Genomic DNA, 19671 nt, shown 5'->3' with positions numbered 1-19671 from the left:
GTGGAAATCGGTCCCTGCTGTGCTCACACAGTGCTGGGAAGGCAGCCCAGCACCTTCCTTCTCTTCAGCTCCTCTCTGGGCCAGAGCCCTGCTCTATATGCAGTGCAGTTCACTGGGGGCCATCCCCAATAGCAGAGAGCCCTCCGGAGTGATCCCAGAAGCTTCCCACCCTAAAATGCCCCTATACTCCCCCAGGGCACACAACATCTCCTGTCCATCCAGGCTGCAAACACGCTGCTGGATTGTTAGTGGGTGGGAGCTGTCACCAATTGGAGATCAGCCCCAAGCAGTTCACATAGAGCATCACCCTTCAAGAGCACCCACTCCCAGAAAGGCTGCAGGGAGAGAAAAGTGTGTGGGACAAGCTTTGCACCTACCTCTGACTGTGCAGGAACAGTGAGATGGGAGGGAACACTGACATCAGGCACTTTGCAGTCTATGGCAAACGTTACTGGGACAGGCAGAGGGTTGTCCACCTTGATGGTAGAAGACACTCTCTGCCGAACAGTAGTGGTCAGTTCAACAGTGTTGATGGGTCCCGAAGAAGTGGCCTTGAAAGTCACCATGTAGAACAAGTACTCCTTGGTCACCTCATTGAGGAAGGTCACCTAATCAGAGAAAAAGGGAAGCACTGGCCATTCTGCACATAAAAGTGTACAGCTGTGCTAAGCCAGCCCAGAGAGACCCCTAAGCTCAGCACCCAACTTCCAAGAAAGGCCATAAGCAGCCACCTAGGGAGGGTGCATGCAAAACTGGGGAAGGCATTTGTGGTATTTCCACTTTGTAGTGTTGTGATTGCCCATTGCTTCCAGCTTACCAATGCCCTGCTCCCCAGTCCTCAGTGGAATCCTCACAGAGACTGAGGCACATGGAGATATGAAAACAGGTGTACAGCTTCTCAGGGAGCCAACGGTTCCTTGAAGGGGCCCACAGCCTGGTGTCCACACTTACCTTTGTATTAAAGACTCCTTCCCTGTAGGAGAAGAACGTAAGCTTGTAGTCCATCTTGGCAGAGCCTGGGACATAGATGTATTCCAGCCCCTGCAGCACAGATCTGCTTTCCATGTTTTCTGGTTTGACTATGTGCATCTCCACAAGGAACCTGTGGGTGAGCAGAATGCAATGAAGGTCAACAGTAAGGACTCCTATAAGACACACATTGTAGGAGGGTACAACACAGCCCCCTCTCAGCCTCAGCGCCACAGGCAGAGGGAGCCAACTGTCATCCACCTTGGAGGGAAGTCCTCCAGGATGGGCCTGTGTAAGCAGCACATGGGTAGTGCAATCTAAGACACCCATGGCCAGAAATAACCAAGAGCAAAAAGCTTGCAGAAAGGAGTTTCCAGGCTGCAGAAAGCCCCTCTTTGCACTGCTGCAGCGATTGCTGATGGGATGAGAATTCCCAGGCTGGACTCACCTCTGTGGTCTCTCCAGCCAGTTGGAGACAGGGATGAGCTCAGTGTGTGAAGTCCTACACGGCACCTGCCGGAAAATGGTCCCTGAACATTTTGGGGCCTCAGCAGTCCCTTGCAGGAGGTAGTACAAGCCTGTTCCATCTGGCAACGGGAAGAAGATGGAGCCCTAGAGGTGTAAAGAAAAAAAAAAAGGTGAGCTCTCCTGCTCTGTGCAGACAGGTCAGCAGCTCTTGAGCACACCCAGACAGTCCCAACACCGCAGTCCCGACTGCTGGCTCAGCTCACACACCTGATGGTTTTTATTCTCAGAGCTCATGGTTAACGGTTTGTAAGTGATCTTGTAGGGCTTGTTTTGCTGATTGGCCTCCAGATGAAAAAATTCAGGCCCCTTCCAGTGCTCCCCCTCAATGACAGGTTGCACCATCCAGGCCTCATTGCTTGGGTTGGACAGGAGGATGGTCTGGCTGTGCTTCTTGCGCACACTGCATGTGAAAGTCAGTGTCTGCAAAACAGGAGCACAGAGGCTGCTTGGTCACACCGAGGAACCCTTGCCACCCTTCTCAGACTCTGGACTAGCTCTATGCCAGGACTTTGAGCACAGGGAGCAGCTTTTCCTTACTGTACACAAAATCTCCCTTTGGGCCATAGCTTTTGGAGTAAGTAGTTTGTTCAAGAAGGTAGAGAAACAAGTCTTTCACATGCTGGGAGAAGGGGCCTGCTGCTTCCCAAGGAGGGGAAAAAAGAAAAGGGGAGGCCTGGAAGAAAAATTTCCTGTGCAAGGATGAGACCTACAGCCTCACAGCCCCTTTGTGGGCAGCTGAAGAGCAGCTCTGGGCTCTCTTTTTGGGAGCAAGAGCCACACCTGTGAGGGCCAAGTGTCCTCCATGCTCCGTCCCTGTGCCCCAGGAGCTGGATGTAGAAATTTTGCACACTCTTAGTGCTGAACGCCTTCCCCTGCCCTGACAGGGGGAAACCTGTGGCCGCAGCAAGGGTCTCAGAAGAGCCCTATGGGGTGTCCCTGGGGCAAGGGTGCTGCAGTGCAGAGCCAGGAGAGCCGAGGTGCTTGCTGGAGAAGTGGCACCTTTAACAGGGTAGGAAGGCAATCGTGGGGCTCAGAAATTTTGGGAATCCTGCCCAGTGGTTTCCTCAGCTCTCTGGGATACCCAAGCAGGAGGACAGGCAGGAGTGAGTCTTTGCATGTAAATGTCCTCCAGTCCCTGCCCTATCAGAGATGTGGCACAAACGGTGGGGTAAGAGGGGCACCCGTGCTATCTGTGCTCTGGTTACCTCTTTGGTCACAGGGGTCTCCGTGCAGCATCCTGCCAACGTCAGCCGGAGCGGCTCACTGCCCTGGATGAAGCACTTCAGGCCCTCATAATGGATAGCAGGGCTTAGTTTAGAGGGGTGGAAGGTCACAACAAAGGGGACATCCATTCCTGGGGAGATGTAACCCTTTGCAGGGCTGATGGAGAAATCTGGCTTGAAGCTGTCGATGTCCCACTTAAACCTTGCCAAGGAAAGAAAGGAAGGATTATCAACTGGGAAGCTGCAAACAGTGTGCTGGCTTTAAATCTCTCGTGGGCTTTTCTACAGGTTCTCAGGCATGGTGCCAAGACACCAGGCAATAAAGCTTCAGGTTGGGTAGGACTCAGGTGCACCCATCCATAAACCAGCTTTTGTCTGTATCCCTTGTTAACTTCCTGACGGCTGCATGACAGAGAGAAAAGCAAAAGGGACCTATCTTGGGAAGCTGCCACTCAATCCAACCCTCATCCAAGCTCTCAGAGAGGACAGGGTTTTGCATTACTTGACTCCTGTGTCGCCTGTGTTCTCCATGATGATGCGCCGGGACGTGTAGCCCTGCTGCACCACTGCTCCGAAGCTGAGCTGTTCCTGGTCCAAGCTCACACAGATGCCCTGGCAGGAACCCTGCACCACGAAGAGGGAGCGCACCAGGCTGTTGCACTCCAACATCACTTCTTCGGTGAACGACTGGATGCAGCGCTTTGGGGAGAAGGTCACCTCTACTTTACAGGTATCTCCTTTGGGCTTCAGGCTTAGTTCCTTGGTGGGGTTCAAGCAGAGAACCTGCCCAAAGAAATGAGTGGAAACTCCTACATATGGCAACCAAGCTGTGAGGCCTCCATTGCTAGAGTCCAAGAGGAGTCTTTCAATTGTTCTGTCCCCACCAACACTGCCCCACTCCCACTCATTCCCTGATAAACACCCCTTGGTACCAAAGGTCTTTTCCTGTGATACGTCCATCTGGTCATACTGAGCTGAAACATCTCTTCTAAAGGAATTTCATGTAAGCTTCAAAAGAGCCGTAACTCTTAGTCTTTATAGATGCCGTTATCTCCCTCATCTTTCCAGATCTAAAATACACGGCCACATCTTAATTTATGCACTTACAACAGGTTAGAGGAATCATGCCTGCGCCCCTCACTTCTGACTGTTAGGGCAGTCCTGACATTTAGCTCAGAAAAGGCATTCACACTGCAAGCAAATGGTAGCAGAGCTGTCCCAGCAGGGACAGCAGGACAGCACACCATGGCTATTACCTACCAGCTCCAGAGCAGCTCATAGCTACCTGCAGGCACCCCCATAGGCGCACCAAAGTGTTCTCCGGTGAAGAAAGGGGCCTTACCCCAGCTTCTTGCAGCTCTGGCGTGGTGGCCACGAGTCTGAGCTTAAAAGTGAGAGGGGCAGCACTGTTGTTTGCTATGGTGACAGTCTTCTTCACTGTCTGTCCAATGGAGAGGGCTCCCAGCTTCACCACCTTTCCTTGTGGTTCCACAACATCAACCTGAGGCAAGAGGGATTAAAATGGAGTGAAAGACCAGAAGGAGAAAAGGTTTTCTGCCATGAGAGGCAGAAACATGGTAGGCAAGGAAAATCAGAAGGAAAGCCATAGTGTCTGCCTGCCACCAGTTGTTTTAGGATCTGGATTTTATCTCACCTTCATTTCTGTACCTCTTCCTCGGACCTCAACAGTCTGCTGGCAAAGACCATTGATTTCAAAAGGGATGAGCTCGCGGTAAGACACAACTTCTCTGGGACAGAAAGTGACAGGCACCTCCACTGTCCCTCCTGGGTGTAGGATGCACCCTGTGAAGTCCACCTTCAGGTGTGCGGTGCTGGTGAACAAGCAGTTCAAACTGGCAGAAAGCACAGAGGAGAAGAGATTTCACAAGACTGTGTGCTTAAATGACAACACTCGAGCCTACCTAGGGCTCTCCTGTCTCCTCTCCCTGCATCCTCAGGATTTCACCCAGAAGGATCATGAGGACATGGAGCAGGCATATTTTTCTACATTCTGAAGAAGGGTGTGGAGAAGACCTACCTCACATCCTTGTCTGCCTTATTTGTGATGACAAGGGTCTGCTGGGCAGGTGGCATCCCAGCATGGTAGATGAAGCAGGCTCCAAAATTGAGTCTGGTGGTGGTGAAGTGGACAGCAGGCACCACCACAGTGGCCAGGAACACACAGGTAAATGTGGGACCTTTGCTGATCTGGTGGGGTAAGAGACAACATGAGCCAGCTGAAGAGATGAGAATTACAACTGCAAACACTAGAAACAGCTGAGGAAAGGGATGGGAGACAGTTGGCTGCAGTGACAATAAGGAAAAAGCACGTGCCAAAGAACCCCAGAACAGAAATAGAAGGCAGAAAGCCTGGTCTGAGAGGGAAGGGCATTCTGGAGAGTCATGGGCCTGCTTTGCTTAGCCACATGCTGAGCAGTGTGGCCACGTGCTGACAGGACACTTCTGAGCTATGGGACCCAACTCAGCAGGGTCCCAGCAAGGAGAAACTGCTCAATCCCCATACATACTTAGGACTCTCCTCAAATTAGAGGCAGAAAAGGCCTAGGAGATATGTCCTGCCACAAAATCCCTTCCCAAAGTGGTCCTGGATAAGCACTTACTAAAAAATTCTGCTCAGAAGCTGCCAGGCTCTTTATTTCGGCAGCAGGAGCCTCTTTGCCTCATTCCAGCTGCTTAGTGATGAAACTTCATCCCTGCCTCTAGGCTCCAAGCTACTGTGCAGGGAAGGCAAAGGTCCTGTATTAAATGCTGGTGCCTCACCTGCAGTGTCAGCTCCACATCCTTTAAAGAGCACATCTTCTGAGGGTGAAAAGCCAGCTGGGTCTCTGCTTTCCCCTCTGCCTGCACGGCACCCGTCCAAGGAGTGACAGTAAGGACCTGCTTACAGGCTGCAGGGCCGCTCAGTTCCCACGAGAAGGTGTAGCTGAATTTGCTGTTATTGCAGATGCTGAAGATGTGTTTGATCTTCTCATTTAGCTGCACCTGCAGGGAGAAGGTGGTGAGGGTCAGGGCTTGGAGCACGTGCCAAGTGTCAGCTGGCCCAGCAAGTGCTCAATCCAAATGTGCTCCTGCATCTTTAACATTCAGCCACTGACTCGTGTGAAAGATCCATCTCCCTCCCTCTTGAAACCCATAAATGAAGAAAAACATTCCCTCTTGTTCAAATGTATCCACAAAGCTCCTGGTGGAGCATTCCAGTCATGCAGGACTTCATAGGGCAAATGGTTCAGGGAACTGCTCACCTCCTTGAAATCAATGACATTGATCTTCTGTGCACTGAGCTCAGTGACACGGCCAGTGCTGTCCTCGCACCTGACAGACACATTCCTGCTATAGCCAGTAGCCTTAATATTCAAGGAGAGGGGCTGGCTCTTCCTTTTGACATCACACTTGAGGTTGAAGACCACCTCTCCTTCTAGTGTTGGTGTGAGAACAACTGTAATGGGAAACCTGGAGAGAGAAAGCCCTTATTGCTCTGTTCACCATCTCTCAGCTTTATCAGCCTCACCTTGCCTGCTCTATGGGATAGAAGCTGTGCCATGGCTGTGGTGAGACCCTGGTCCTGGGAAAAAACAGGAGTAGCAAAGCTGCCTGGAGGTAACACCTTCTCCTCACACCCAGGCAGACTACAAGCAGGCACAAGAACATCCACGGTGAATCAGCAGATGAACTAGTGACCTGTTATACTGCTTGAACCTGTGATCGTGTCTGATCACAACTTATAGCTGCAGTTTATAAGAAGACAGTATCCATTTTCTGACAGGTGATCCTGCAAAACATCTACTTGTGTAAGCCTGTTACTGCCCTCCCCGATGAGCTTAAATGCCACTTGTGTGCTTTGTTACTGTTGGTAGCTTTGCAGAGACCACATGTGGTAAGCTTAGTCACTAAAGGAACACAAAGAAGACATAAGACCTCACACACTTAAGGCCATTTACTTGAGAGGTCACAGGGTTAGAACCCCAAAACATGTCTGGAAGATCCAATGCTTGAATTTCTCCAGGAAGGGTGCACAGAAGACTGGGATAGCCCAGACAGACTCTTTATGGAGAAACCTGTAGTTTCATCATGTCCCTACTGGGAAGGGATGAAACAAAGCAGATGTACGCTATGGCCAAGAGTCACCTGGTGACTGCAGAGGGGAAAGAGCCTCAAAAGCAAAATGACAGTACTGCATTTTGCATGTGGAGAGAAAATCTGGACTGTGAGCTCTGTTACCTTGAAAGGGGAGCAACAGAGCCTTCCAGAGGCTCTACTTTCATGGAGGCGTTGTACCCCTCTGAGATGAGAGACCTTTTTCTGAAAGCAAAGCTGAAGGCTTCCTTCTCCTTGTTGACCATATAGACAGTCTGCTGTACCTCATGTCCTGTGGAGAGAACGAAGCAGCTGCTGAAAACCTTTCGTTCCTCTGGCCACCAAACCACCACTCCCCACTGCAGTCCTGCCTGCTGGCTGATGCAGGGAGGACCACTGCCCGCAGCACGGCATGCTCAGGATGCCAACATAAAATATTGCTGACACATGCTTTCCTCCCTTCCCCTTCTTCTCCCTCATACACTTGGGTGCTAGGAGCTTGTTCTGTTCACAAGAGCCCATTTCCAGCTTCCTTGTGGGAGCCTGCTGGAACAACGGGACTGCTAGGCTCCTGGAGATGTACACTTCTGAGCATGTGAGGTATAACCATGCTGCTCACCGATTAACAGCAACTGGAAGTTCAGGTGGGATCTGTCCAGAATCACTAGGGGGTCGGTAGCATTGCCCACCAACAAGAAAGGGACTGACACGCTCTGCTCTGGGATTGTAAAGACCCAGAATGATTCTGTGATGTCCAGGTGGCGAGGGATGAATTCAAACTTTATCTGTGGGAGAAAGAGGCAAATGTAGGAAAGTTGCAGCCCTTGGCAGGGTAAGGGGAGGGAGTGCAGGGTATACCACCAAGAAATGCATGGAACCTCCATGAGCTCAAAGATAGGCTGCTGTGCCCCTTACATACCAAAAGCACAGCAGATGTGGAGTACAGGTTCACCTACAAGTTCATTTATACAGCAGTCAAAGGTTTCTTCATGGTCTTGATGAGCTCACAGTGAGTGTAGATGTAGCTGCTGTTAAACTGGCATACATGCGTATTGGATCTGCCTTCTTGATTTTCTGCACCCACCTCTGCTTTCTTTCCTGGTTGGATCTGACCCCTCTCTGTGAGGCAGAAGAAAGCCACCTGTTCTGGTGGGGCTTCAGGGTCTTGGCAAGTCCACTGGAAGGAATATGCAGAAGCGGTTGGGTTCATAACCATGAAGGCCCTGGGCACACAAAGCAAAATGGACTACTAAGGCGGTGTTGGAATATTAATGACTCTGTCCTGCAGCAGACATAAGGCATCACCAGTCCTGGTTGCCATCTGGAAGGAATTATTTGGTATATGGGGAAGGACACTGGGAAAAACAAACATTTCATCTGCTTTCTAGGGACCCTCTGTTTGTTTCTCAGATGGCTGCAGAATAACAGCTATTGATGAAGAAATTAGCAAGGATATTGCTAAACTCTTGCTCATCAAAACAGTAATATCAAGCAAAAATGGTACAATCAAATGCTTCAGAAGAAGGCATTCTGTTGTGGTTGCAGCCTTCATTGACTCTCTCTGACTGGTATCTCAAAGGAACAAAAATGTCCCAAGAATGCTCTTCAAAGTGACAAAGGTTTTATTGGCCACATCACATAGGCTGGGGAAGTGTGGTCCTCCCAGACTGACCCACACCTTCTTGAAGAAAGGGACAAAGAACAAAAAATTGGCCAGTTGGCCTTCAGCAACCAACTTGTTCTAGCCCTCAAACAGGCTAGTGGCCAACCGCCAGCAGATGGCTGATAAGGTGCAGACGTGCCTTGGAACTTGGAAAAGTAGCTGTAGAGGTCTCTGGCTAAAGGAGGTCACTAGGAGACCATCAACAGGAGAGGAGCCATGCCCCCATCTACCTGCTGTTCCTGCCACACACTCCAGTTGCTGCAAACTCAATGACTCTTGTGTTGACATCCAACATTGCCCCCGCTGATCTCCATGACTCTGGGTTGCACCTTCTTGCAGTCATGTAATCAGAATCTTCCAGCTCAAAGTGGCAGTTTGGCATCAGGCTTCTCCCCTTCACAACCACCTCTGGACTCTTCTGATTTGGTTTCAGGTTAGGAATACTAGGAAGAAAGGGACTGTTGTTAGCCAGACTAACGTTTCCAGACAGCCAGCTGCTGTCTCATTGTACAGCAGAGCATTGCATCCTCGCTCTGTGCGAGGACTGATCAGCAAATCAAACTGAGTTGCGCTCCCCATCACGGAAGCAGCGAAGGTCAAACAGCAGAAACACGAACAGTTATGTGTCTAGAGACATACAGGAACTGTCTAGAAACTGCAGCACATAGGTTTCTATGTAGATAGGGAGATTGCGGTTGTGTGATAAGGAAGCACAACTAGGGACCAGTTGACAGTCTTTCTGGATCTTTCGTTCCAGATTTTGCAGCCCTCCAGGATTTCCACATTTTATACAATATCTTTTTCCTGATGTCTCCATACCTGCTTCTACCAAGGCTAGGGGAGATCATCCTTCTTTGTCCCTGCATGGCGGTTGTCTCCCCCAGGTCCGTGCTCCCACCCACTTCAACTAAAGGCAATACTGCATGCATCCATCAGCATGAGATGAAAAGCACCTAAATGTTTCCTACCTGCAGAGCATACGGCTCTCAAAGTCCCCCACGTTCACTGGAGAGAACTTCATCTGGAAGAGCTGCTCCTCACCAGCAGGGATGGTGCCGCTGCAGGGCTCAACAGAGAACAGGGGGGTGGCACTGACGGTGTTTAGATACGAGTTCAGGGATGACGAGGTGGGCTTCAGAGCGTGCCCGAGCTGGCTCCGATGACGGCTAGACTGGTACTTCACAGAGGGACCAGAAGTGGGGGAGAGGAAATCCCCTGTGGTGAGGAAGAGGTTACAGCAAGCTGTCTTTCACAGAGAAAATCCCTTGTTCCCAGCAACTCTGTCTCCTGCTGCAGGTGGACAGAAGGGAGCTGGGATGCTCTTGGACACAGCCCTGTTTCCCGCAGAACCCCAGTGCTCCCAAAGAGACCTTGTGATCAGTCACAACTGCGTTACTGCAGGTTTGAGCTTCTGCCTTGCTGCTGACCTCCAGAAGCTGCTGAGAGCAGGGTGTCCACCTGCAGCAAACAGTCCTGTGCCCGAGTTAGGAGGTTCATTTTAGACAGTGACTCTGCATTTGCCCTGGACCAGGGAAATCACACACAGGCAGCAACTGCAGCTAACTCATTCTTACAGCATCAATTTTCCCAGTTTCAGAGACTTCCCAAAGAGAAGTCCTGATGTCCAGACCCACTATGTGGCTCTACCATGAGCCAGGCTCAGCTCCTGTGCAGTGAGCAAGTGCCACAGCAAGCACAGGAGGGTCTGAAAAGCAGAGAAGAGGCACGGAGAAAGCATCCCCAGCTGCCGCTGAGAAGATGCTGATGAAAGTGGATGACTGGACAGGGATGAAAAAACAATTCAGGTTTTGGGGTGAAGTTGCATAATCTTCTCCCCAGGCTCTCAGCTGTCAACTGAAACACCTCAGGCACCCCGAGATGCCACAGAGAGCTAGTGCCTACCATCCAGATTGGGAGGTAGCAGCTTCTCAGTACAGTTTGCTGCCCTTTCATCCTCCACAGCTGCCATCCAGGTGTATTCCAGGGCCACATTCCCTGTATTGGACAGCTGGAAACTGAAAAGCACAGAGGAGGAAAAAGAAGTCCAATAAATACAAAGCAATTAGAGAAGTAGCACTGTATGGTGGGCTACTGGCATGCTTTTCTTTATGCTGAGTAGCATCTTCTTTCCCAAGCAACTCTGCCACGTCTAGATCAGCACCCAGGGCTACCCCAAGACGAGGTATTTCAAAGTCTGAAAGTTTAAGAGAAAAAGGCAGAGGTGGTGTCCAGGAGATGTAATCCAAAGGTCTAGACTGGACACTGAGCCCTAAAAGTGACTCAGGTCCACATGTGGAAGGTGTCCGGCCCCTAGGATGTGTCAGATTATGTGTGGAAGCTAAAACCTCAGACCCAGCAGGCAGCAGCATCCCATGTGCTGGTCCCTGCCTGGCTTCCAGCACTCACGTGAACGTTCTCGTCTGGAAGAGCAAGGTCTCCTCGAACTCAATTATGCCTGTGTCCAGCTTGAACTCGGCATAGTCAACAACTGCACTGAGGAGAAGCTCCACCTCGCGGCTGCTCTTCTCCAGGACAGTGTAAGCTGGTTCTGGGTTTGCCTCCATCACCTCCAAACAGAACAGGGAAGGATCACTGACAAGAGCCCACAAAATCAGGCTGAGTAAGAGTCTTTTGGCCTCCAAAATCAGCCCCAGTTTGGCTAGAAAGGACCATTCATTCCCACCTACTTCCCTAGAAAGCTGATAACGTTTCCCCCTTCCACTACAGTATTTGTTTCTACCTGCAACCACCACCACAATTGTGAATACAATCAAGGGGACCATGAGCAGGTATCAGTCCCTCTGTTTCAACTCTGTGGAGTGCCTGACCTTTTTCCAGGCCCCCTATAAATCCAGCAGGCCTCTAAGTTAGAATTAAGTTCCCTTGCTGGAGGTCCGCAGATGGACAACCCCAAGAATGAACAAACCAAGAAAGCACCTTTTCCTTCTTGTCTTAGAAGAAAGTGCAGTGGATTTAACTCCTTGTTTGGTGAAAAGGCACTGAGTCAGATGAAGAGACTTTAACACCATAAAATGCAACCTCCCGTTCAACACAGACTGCAACAGGGCAGCTTTTAGCAGAGATAGATAGTTTGTATGTAAATAGCATGCAGCTAAATGTCTCTTATCAAACTAAATGTCTCGTGTTAAAAAGGCTTCGCAATCTTGTCTGAGCGTGTCAGGCCACCACACATCTACCTCTTCCCATAAAATGCACTGCTGGTTAATCTCATGGATGGATTAAACATCAGGAAGAAGCAGGAGCTGCTTCACCAGCAGAGATGGCAGCTCGCCTCCTTTTGTGGAGTCTACAACAGCTTTTGCTATAGTGCTTCTCACCTTCTTCTTGAGAGGCCACTTGGTTGCCGAGTGCCTTGTGGCATCCACCCACTTGACAGCGTGCAGGCGGTCATCCCAGTCAGTCACCTCCTCTGGCGGTAGCTGGAAAGCGATCCTAGACACCTGACACTTCACAGGATGCATATTGAAGGTGACTGCGACATCCGATTTTAAAGTCACTGTGATGTTCTTAGCACAGCCAGCATGGAGGTGTCCCACCTAAGGGGAACCAGAAAGCCAAGACCAAACTGGAATTGCTCTCAAGGGCAGGATTGACAGTAAAGGGAATGATGTAGTGAGCAGCTGTGCCAGGAATCTGCATCTTACTGTGTATTTCTCCGAGTTTTGATAGAGAAGTGAACAAACAAAAGACGTCACTTCCCACAACATGGAGAGGTTGACAGCCCTGCCCCGGCAAAGCCAGGGACTGTACCCTCTACGTAGCACTGAAGAGCACTCTCACTGGTATGCGGTGACTCCCTGCAACTCACCGGGCAGTGTTCAAGCAGCAGGGAAAGGCAGAGTTGTCCAAGCTCACCTTGGGGGAGAAGTGAAATGGGGTGTCTGCCAGCCACTCAAACTGCATTGCTTCTACCCTGCTGCGATTGGTGATCGTGAAGGTCACAGGGTAGGGTGTCCCAATGTGACAATCCCCAAAATGGATGTGATCCACTCTGGCAGCTGTTAAGAATGAGAGCAAGAGATCTCTGCATGAGATGAGGTCCACCTGCTCCTCTCACATGCATAGTCACGGGTCTTATGTCCAACTCTTCCTAGCCCCAAGCCTTCCTCTCTCCGGGAGACGCAGTTCCCCATCTTACTGCTTCCAGAGAAACACTTGACATGTCCCCAGATAGCTGGTTGTGTCTGTGCAGAGGGACATGCAATACAGCATGTGCTGTCTCTGTGCACACAGCTGGCACACTCACAGCATGACCTCGTGGGTGACAGCACAGCCCTGGTTATATACAGGAGACAACTGAGCATCAATCATCTTCATCTCCATCAGATGCTGTGGGTTGGCAGATTTTCTTGTAGAGATACTCAGCTGCACATTGGTAACTGACCCTTCCCCGTCACCCTGCATGCTTCCTCCTTGACAGAGGAGCCCCTCCTCTCTTACCCTCAATTACATCTTCCTCCAGACCGCCCTCAGCATTCTCCTTGCTGTCTTCCACTAGTCCATGGATGTTATCTAGTGTGAAGTCATCCTCATAGCCTTCACCCACCAGCTGAATGTTGGTCTCTTCGTAGGGGTTGCCCATCACTGACAGGCGGATCTTCCCTTCCACACATTTGGCCAGAGTGGGTTTATAAAGCACATCAAACTCTGCTGATTCCCCATTATGCAAGACTAGGGAAGCAGTGTGGGGCTTTCTCCCTGCACAGCAACCAAAATCAGAGACAAGCAATACAGAGGAAGTTATTTTCACAGAATCTAGGAGGAATAAGAAGTCAAAAGGAGCTGTCTCTAAGCACAGGTTCTCCCACCACTGGTTTCAGACCCTCCTCCTATATTTACAAGACTATGACACCACTCTGTGTATCACTGCTTAAACATCTTAACATCAGGTTAACACCCAGCTCTCACTCAGACTGCATCCAGCCACCTCCTGCCATATGTAAAGCTGAGTCAAACAGCAGTTTTGGCACTTGTTGGCTGGTTGTGGGCACAAGAGCTGCCTCCGTTTGGGCTGGTACCTCCCCACATGCAGCAAAGACCTCAGACAGTCCATTCAAGTGCTGCTAAGTTCCCCACAACTCAGCCAACCATGTCCAAAAGAACAGGAAAACATCCTATAACTTGCTAGGAGGAAACCCTGCAAAGATTCCATGTCAAAAAAAGAGGGATGTAGAGAACGTCGTGAAAGAAATTATGTCTAAGACCTGGCTGCTGCCCAGCCACATCAAGAGCAGAGCACTCATTTTCCCCTGTGGGGATGACTACATTTCATGGTCCATCAATTTACCTGCATCAGGAGAGGAGTGCTCCATGTCCGAAGTTTGGTAAATGCAGTGTGTGGTGGGCCTGGCTCTTAAGAAGAAAACTCCCACCTCATCCAACAGGTCTATCATCAACTGAGAAAAGAGCACGATCACACTGGTGTGGGTACACGACGGCACATGGATTGACACGGTACTGCTGCTGATCCAGCACAGAGAACCCAGCACAGTTCCCTGCCTCAAACACAGCTCGTAGCACAAAGTTTAAGTACATTCAGACAGAAAAAAAACTGTTCAGAGGCACTGGAATATAATTAAAAAATAACCAAACAGGACTGAGAGCACTAAAAGCCACGAGCAGAATGTGGTCAGACTACAACTGAGTTTGATTACAACATAGTAAAATGTGATCAAACACAATCTAATGTAACTAGGACATCACACTTTCTCACATGAAATCCAAAGCTTGAGAAGAGATGGGGAAAAACACCCCATCAACTTTCTTGTGTTGAGTTGAACTGCAAAGGATAGACAGGTCAGAAAAATCACACTTCCAAGAGAAACAACTTTCCTGGAAAGAAGCAGTCAGTCATTTGCTTAAAAGGAATTTCTAAGATCCATTGCCATGCAGTTCACTGAGGCACTGGAGAGAGAGTGAAAAAAATAAAGCATAAAATCCAAAAGTGGGTTCAAGACTAGCAAAGCCAGCAGCAGGGGTTGCAAGGGAGATGAAGACAAAGATAAAAGGCTGATAGAACTCTCCTAGAGGGATCTGGCTGGAAATGAGACTCTTCCCACTAGTTTGCTAAAGCCTCTTCCAGAAAGTCTGAGGGGGTTATTCTCCTGTGACAGAGTGGTTCTGAACACAAGGAAAGGGTTTAATTTGGTGTTCAGTTGTACACAGAGTGGTGGTATATCTGTGCATCTCTACCACGGTTTCTGGCACCTTTCCTCCATGGCACAAGAACTTGTGCCCAGACCAGAGCATTCCCTAAGCAAGTCCTCACCTGGACAGGTATGATGCCACTGTTATGAAGGACCAAAGGGAGTTCTTCTGAATCACCCAACAATAGTTTCTTGAAAAGCAGCAGAGGGTTCCCTCTCTCATTGTGACGGACCGGGCGCAGAACTGTCACCCGAGGGAGATTCCCATCTCCACTGATACCAAAGGTCAGGCTTGGTGCTTTAATTGCTGCAGAGCTGCAGGTCAGGCAGAGGAGAAATCATCAGGGCTGGCACTAACCCATTTCCCACTTGCCAAGCAAGTGCCACACACCAATTTCCTTGGCTGGTACTCCTGTATCTCCTGACAACTTCCCCTTCACCCCTCTCTTCCCCATCAGAGCAGGACCATTCACAAGAGGAATTTGCTCTGATGAGCCAGAGCCTTCCAAAAGAACAGTTAAAAATCATTTTGCTACTTCAAATCATGCAGTACAACAGGTAAATAACGAGGTACAGACAAGACGTGGCAAATTCACTGGCTGCGGTGACATGAGACTCATGCAAAAAGCACAAGCACGCCATGAAAATAGTATAAATGCAAGAAGGAAGAAGTAAATTATAACACCATCAGTAAACACTATTTCCTAAAACAGGAATTGCTTATTAGGACAGAAAGTTGATTTATCTTGTCCCAATTCAGTGAGCAAAGAATTGGGGAGAAGCAAGTCAGAGCCCCAGGACAGAGGAATTGGGCTCCTCTTTTATAAAAGGCCTCTGATCCCTCCTTAACAAAGGACTGTAGCATAACCCAGGTAATCACATAGGATTATCTCATCTTAACAAACACAAGGCAGAAATAAGGCATGCTCTCTGGCACAGAAACCTCTTCATTGAGCCTTTTGTACTTGGAAAGCCCCAGCTCAGCTGTTGTACATCTCCATTTCTTTTCAATTCAGTAACTTCCAGTTGGCTACCTAACGTTGCACAGTCTTCATAGTCACTCAGAGGCTCAACTATGACCACTATTTTCTGTTCTGCTATATCTAATAGTTACTGCCTCCTGTATTATCTAATGCTATGTACTAAGGCTGCTGAAGGGTTAGCAAGAGGTCTATGTCCTCTGAGAGAAGCAGCTGTAAGAAAGGTGTCCCCCAGCCCCCCACCCCCCTAAAAAATTGACAGGGTGAGTTAGTTACCTTGCCAGGATGTCAAGGGAAGCCTCAAAAGTGCACTGGTAGTTCTGCATAGTTTGCGGAGTGAAGGTCACTGTAGCAAAGGTGTGGGAACAGCTGGGCACGCGTATCCAAACGGGATTCACCTCGAAAATTCCACTAATGTGGCTCTTAAGCTTTGGGGAACCCACAAAGTGGTGTTAGGAAGAAACACCCTTCAATGTGCTGCAGTCTTATTCATAAATGCATTATGGGGAACAGCCCCAGACGGTGTTTTCCTCCCAGCTCAGAGAGCGACTTCCAAGTAGTGCTGACCTGGCACAGGGAGCTGCCATAAAGTGTAGGAGTGCAAAACTTTGCTCTGAGTACTGGGCAGCCACCCCAGCGCACATGGGAGATGGGAACTGCATGGAGAAACCTGCAAATAATCTAAAACTGACCTTTACAGTGAAGGAAAAGACCAAGGAGCCTGAGGAAAGGGTTTGCTTTGAGCCTCGGCACATCAGTTCAGCAGAAAAGTACTTTCTGAGAGTGTTTTCAAGAGATATTCAAAAGGTCTCACACTAAAGACACAGAGGGGTAAGCCAAAACCTTGCTTGAGACATGCTGAATTCAAACCAACTGTCACCCCAGCATTGCTGCTGTGACCTGCGCTGAGCTGGACTGGGCCAGGCAAGGGGAAGCTATCGCACAGCCTTTACAGAGCAACAGCCACCTTTGCCTGGCTTCTTTGCTGCTTCTTACCTGATTGGTGATGGGTTTGATGGTGAAGACCACATCACAGGGGACTTTGCCCACATTGCGGATCTTGAAGCGAGCTGTGGCGTGGTGCCCAACCAGAACATTGGTGAAGATAAACCTGTTCTCATCTGCGATGAACACACCCTCATCTTTCACTGTCTGTAGAATCTGGCAGAGATCCGTACTGCTGCAGATTCGATGCTCCTCAAAGATGGACTCTATGTCATCAACCACAAATGCTGCAGGTAGACCAGAGGGAGGGCTGAGAATAGAGAAGCCTTCCTGCTGCATTTACCTGGACCCCGTTGGCCTCTCAAAAGGCTTGATAAGCCCTTTCTGCCTAGGTCACTGCAAAATCCAACCTTGGGTAGGGGGGCTGGCTGTGAGGATACAATCTTAAAGGGTATAGCTTTCCTTTTATCCTTCCAAGCATCCCTCCAAGCTTCTCTCCACAGGCAGGCAAACATCTGAGGATTTCAAGACGGGACTTCAGGGACTTTTTCTCTATCTGAAGACTAAGTTTAATTACTGATCAGAAGCAGGTCTGGCCACGGGAAACAGTGGACAAAGCATACCTGGGAGGCAGGACTCTGCAAACAAGGTATAAGGGATGCCAAACGGATTGTCCTTCGGGTCTCTGTGACTGATATCGATGGACAGGTGCTCCTTGCATGTCCCCAGTGGCTCTGCGTAGCAATCCACCGTGATTGCCTGCTGGCCCCCAGGAGGGATGACACCAAAGCCAGGGTACACCGTGAACATGCCTAGAGTGAAGCGAGCCTGCAGAAAGAGTTCCAGGGGAAACAGATGCCTAACAGCCTTACAGTGCTAAGCACCCCCAGCAAGGAACATGGCACTCCCTGGCCTCCAGCCGGGCCCAAGCTCCCAGTCCCAGGACAGGGAGGGGTGACTCCATGGCCCAAAGGCGGCCCCAGGATGGGAAGAACAAGTCAGGAGGAGCTACAGGTCTGTCCTGAGTAGCCAAGGAACAACTTTAGGTGTAAAGGGTGAAGGGGGTAACTGGAATCCTTCTACCTCCACAGGTAAAACAGGAGAGCAGAACTGTCGGAAATGATGGGAGAGGAGAGAGGAGAGAGGAGATAGGGAATAAGAAAAAGCAAGGTCACCTGGTGTCTACAAACTAGGAGTTTAAACAGGGACATTCTGCATCTGTGGCATTCATAGACCTATTTCTGCTAAAAGCTACCAAACACAGGAACTGCTCCCCTCCCTTGATCCCACAACTCCCGGCCTGAGCCAGAGCACGGGACCGCCAATGGGACTAGAGCAGCTCCTGCCTTTGCTTGTGGCTGGAAGATAACAGACCTCCATCAGGCAGACCACATGCCATCCCACGGTGATGAGCCCCCAGCCTGGGCACAGCAGTGTCCTCCCACACTACCTGCAGCAGCACGTGTTGGGAGCAGAGGCCACCCACCTGCATGACAGAGTTTGCATCCTGTTGCAGCGAGGACTTGCTTTGAGTCATTTTGCTTACGTCTTCACTCTCGTGGGAGCGGGCAGATTTCATTTGATGCACACTGAGAGGATAAAGCAGAAAACATCCACAACGCTGAGTTCCCTCTGCCTATCTCTGAGGCCAAAGCTGCTCCAGATGGCTCCCAGAGGGCTTGCCTGCAGCACCACCTCCTGTAGCTTACAGATAAATTAGCTCTATCACCAGCTTTGTCACACTCATGTGGATACTGAGGCATTTTTCTGCTCACAAGCCAGGGACACAAATGGACGAAAACCTATGTGTCCTGGCTGCCTCTCAAATTCCAGGCATGCTGTGGTGCCTCCTCAGGTAGGAGCAGTGGTGCAGATCTCTCACCTTGTCCTTGGCAACGCTCGGGAGATGAGGAATTTGAAGTCAAGGATGCCTTTGTTCTCCAGCGTGAAGGTAGAGGTTTTCCTGGTGCCATTGAGCATGGCACCGAAGTTGAAGAACGAGGCAGGGTAAATGCTGTACTTGCTGAACACAGCTTTCGCTGACACCTTCACTGGGATGATAGCGATGGTCTCGCCTCCTTCACGGATGCTGGGCTCAATCACCTGCAACCAGAGGAGGAGTTGGTAATGGAGCAGAGGTCAACCTCTGTCTCTGTTCCCTGACCCCATGACAGCTAGCCCCTCACTTTTTTAAACACCCTCTCCAGAGCCAGATTTTCAGCTCTACTTTGGAAGCATCACAAATTGTTTCTGAAAGGCTTCACTGTGTGTGTACGATAGAGGATTCCCCAGCTAAAGCCTTCCTTCCAGAAGGAACATGTCCTGCTTATGCTCTCAGGACACAGTATGTTAACACTGCCTGGACCAGGCCACTCACCAGGCAGTGCAGGATGGGCTTGTCCTCAATATTCATTTCCTTCTTGGGGTGGAAGAGCAGCTGGACTTCCATGAGGCGCTTGGAGGCAGTCAGCACCCCACCCTGCGGCTGGATAGTGAAGTGGGATGCCAAGTCAGCTATGTTGGTATCTGCGGTTTCCAGCTTGAAACTTGGGAGAAAGGGAAAGAACACAGATCTCTGCAGTCACAAGCTAAACTCAGCACTGATTTTTTTCATTCCCTCCTTTAAGGAGCCCCAGAAAGAAATGAGCTGACCCTCAAAGGCAGAAAACAAATCTTAGGAGCAAGTAGCTTAAATTTCAGGGTCTCTCCTCCTAGTTCCTGCTGAGCTGTGAAGAACTGCTGGCGCGTTGCTGGATTCTCTATTAAAATATTTGAGACTGGAGAGCCCAGATTTTGTTTTTACCCAAACTGTGAGGTAGCCAGCATGGGAACAGGTTGTAATCATGGACAGGAGAATACAGGCCTGGGCAGATGGTGGCACCGTGTATTCACAGACCAGGCAGCCGGACTCACGTGTACGCAACCTCGTATTTCCCTTTGTTTTTCAGAGTCAGCACTTGCTTGGCATCATCCAGGACCTGAAGGGTTCCAAAATCCACGCTGCCATCTGCACCTGCAGAAAACCCATAGAGAACGAATATTTGTGAGCAGCTATAGACTACACTAAATGATGAGATATATTTTTGTAGTCCTCGGGCAGC

The 19671-nt window shown here is 49.8% G+C and overlaps 1 protein-coding gene across 1 annotated transcript in view; it reads right to left on the bottom strand.

Moving 5' to 3' along the window:
* The window catches only part of HYDIN (HYDIN axonemal central pair apparatus protein), a 123993-nt gene that overhangs the window by 1239 nt on the left and 103083 nt on the right, over window positions 1-19671 (bottom strand). The window contains exons 53-82 of the mRNA XM_069868809.1: window positions 19484-19583; window positions 18948-19116; window positions 18453-18673; window positions 18057-18159; window positions 17194-17398; window positions 16622-16857; window positions 15902-16053; window positions 14768-14960; window positions 13787-13895; window positions 12940-13197; window positions 12355-12497; window positions 11817-12035; window positions 10885-11045; window positions 10381-10493; window positions 9447-9693; window positions 8709-8921; window positions 7900-8038; window positions 7435-7600; window positions 6960-7107; window positions 5984-6191; window positions 5502-5723; window positions 4759-4928; window positions 4375-4573; window positions 4063-4221; window positions 3223-3503; window positions 2703-2922; window positions 1705-1917; window positions 1418-1581; window positions 952-1102; window positions 378-608 (exon numbers count right to left, since the gene is read on the bottom strand). Coding sequence (XP_069724910.1) covers window positions 378-608; window positions 952-1102; window positions 1418-1581; window positions 1705-1917; window positions 2703-2922; window positions 3223-3503; window positions 4063-4221; window positions 4375-4573; window positions 4759-4928; window positions 5502-5723; window positions 5984-6191; window positions 6960-7107; window positions 7435-7600; window positions 7900-8038; window positions 8709-8921; window positions 9447-9693; window positions 10381-10493; window positions 10885-11045; window positions 11817-12035; window positions 12355-12497; window positions 12940-13197; window positions 13787-13895; window positions 14768-14960; window positions 15902-16053; window positions 16622-16857; window positions 17194-17398; window positions 18057-18159; window positions 18453-18673; window positions 18948-19116; window positions 19484-19583 — 5513 coding nt within the window. The remainder of the gene's footprint in view (window positions 1-377; window positions 609-951; window positions 1103-1417; window positions 1582-1704; window positions 1918-2702; window positions 2923-3222; window positions 3504-4062; window positions 4222-4374; window positions 4574-4758; window positions 4929-5501; window positions 5724-5983; window positions 6192-6959; window positions 7108-7434; window positions 7601-7899; window positions 8039-8708; window positions 8922-9446; window positions 9694-10380; window positions 10494-10884; window positions 11046-11816; window positions 12036-12354; window positions 12498-12939; window positions 13198-13786; window positions 13896-14767; window positions 14961-15901; window positions 16054-16621; window positions 16858-17193; window positions 17399-18056; window positions 18160-18452; window positions 18674-18947; window positions 19117-19483; window positions 19584-19671) is intronic.

Source organism: Phaenicophaeus curvirostris, chromosome 14 (genome assembly GCF_032191515.1).
Source record: "Phaenicophaeus curvirostris isolate KB17595 chromosome 14, BPBGC_Pcur_1.0, whole genome shotgun sequence".
In the NCBI taxonomy this organism is placed as follows: Eukaryota; Metazoa; Chordata; class Aves; order Cuculiformes; family Cuculidae; genus Phaenicophaeus; species Phaenicophaeus curvirostris.
Note: the sequence above shows the minus strand (reverse complement) of the source record. Positions and strands in the feature narration are given on the sequence as shown.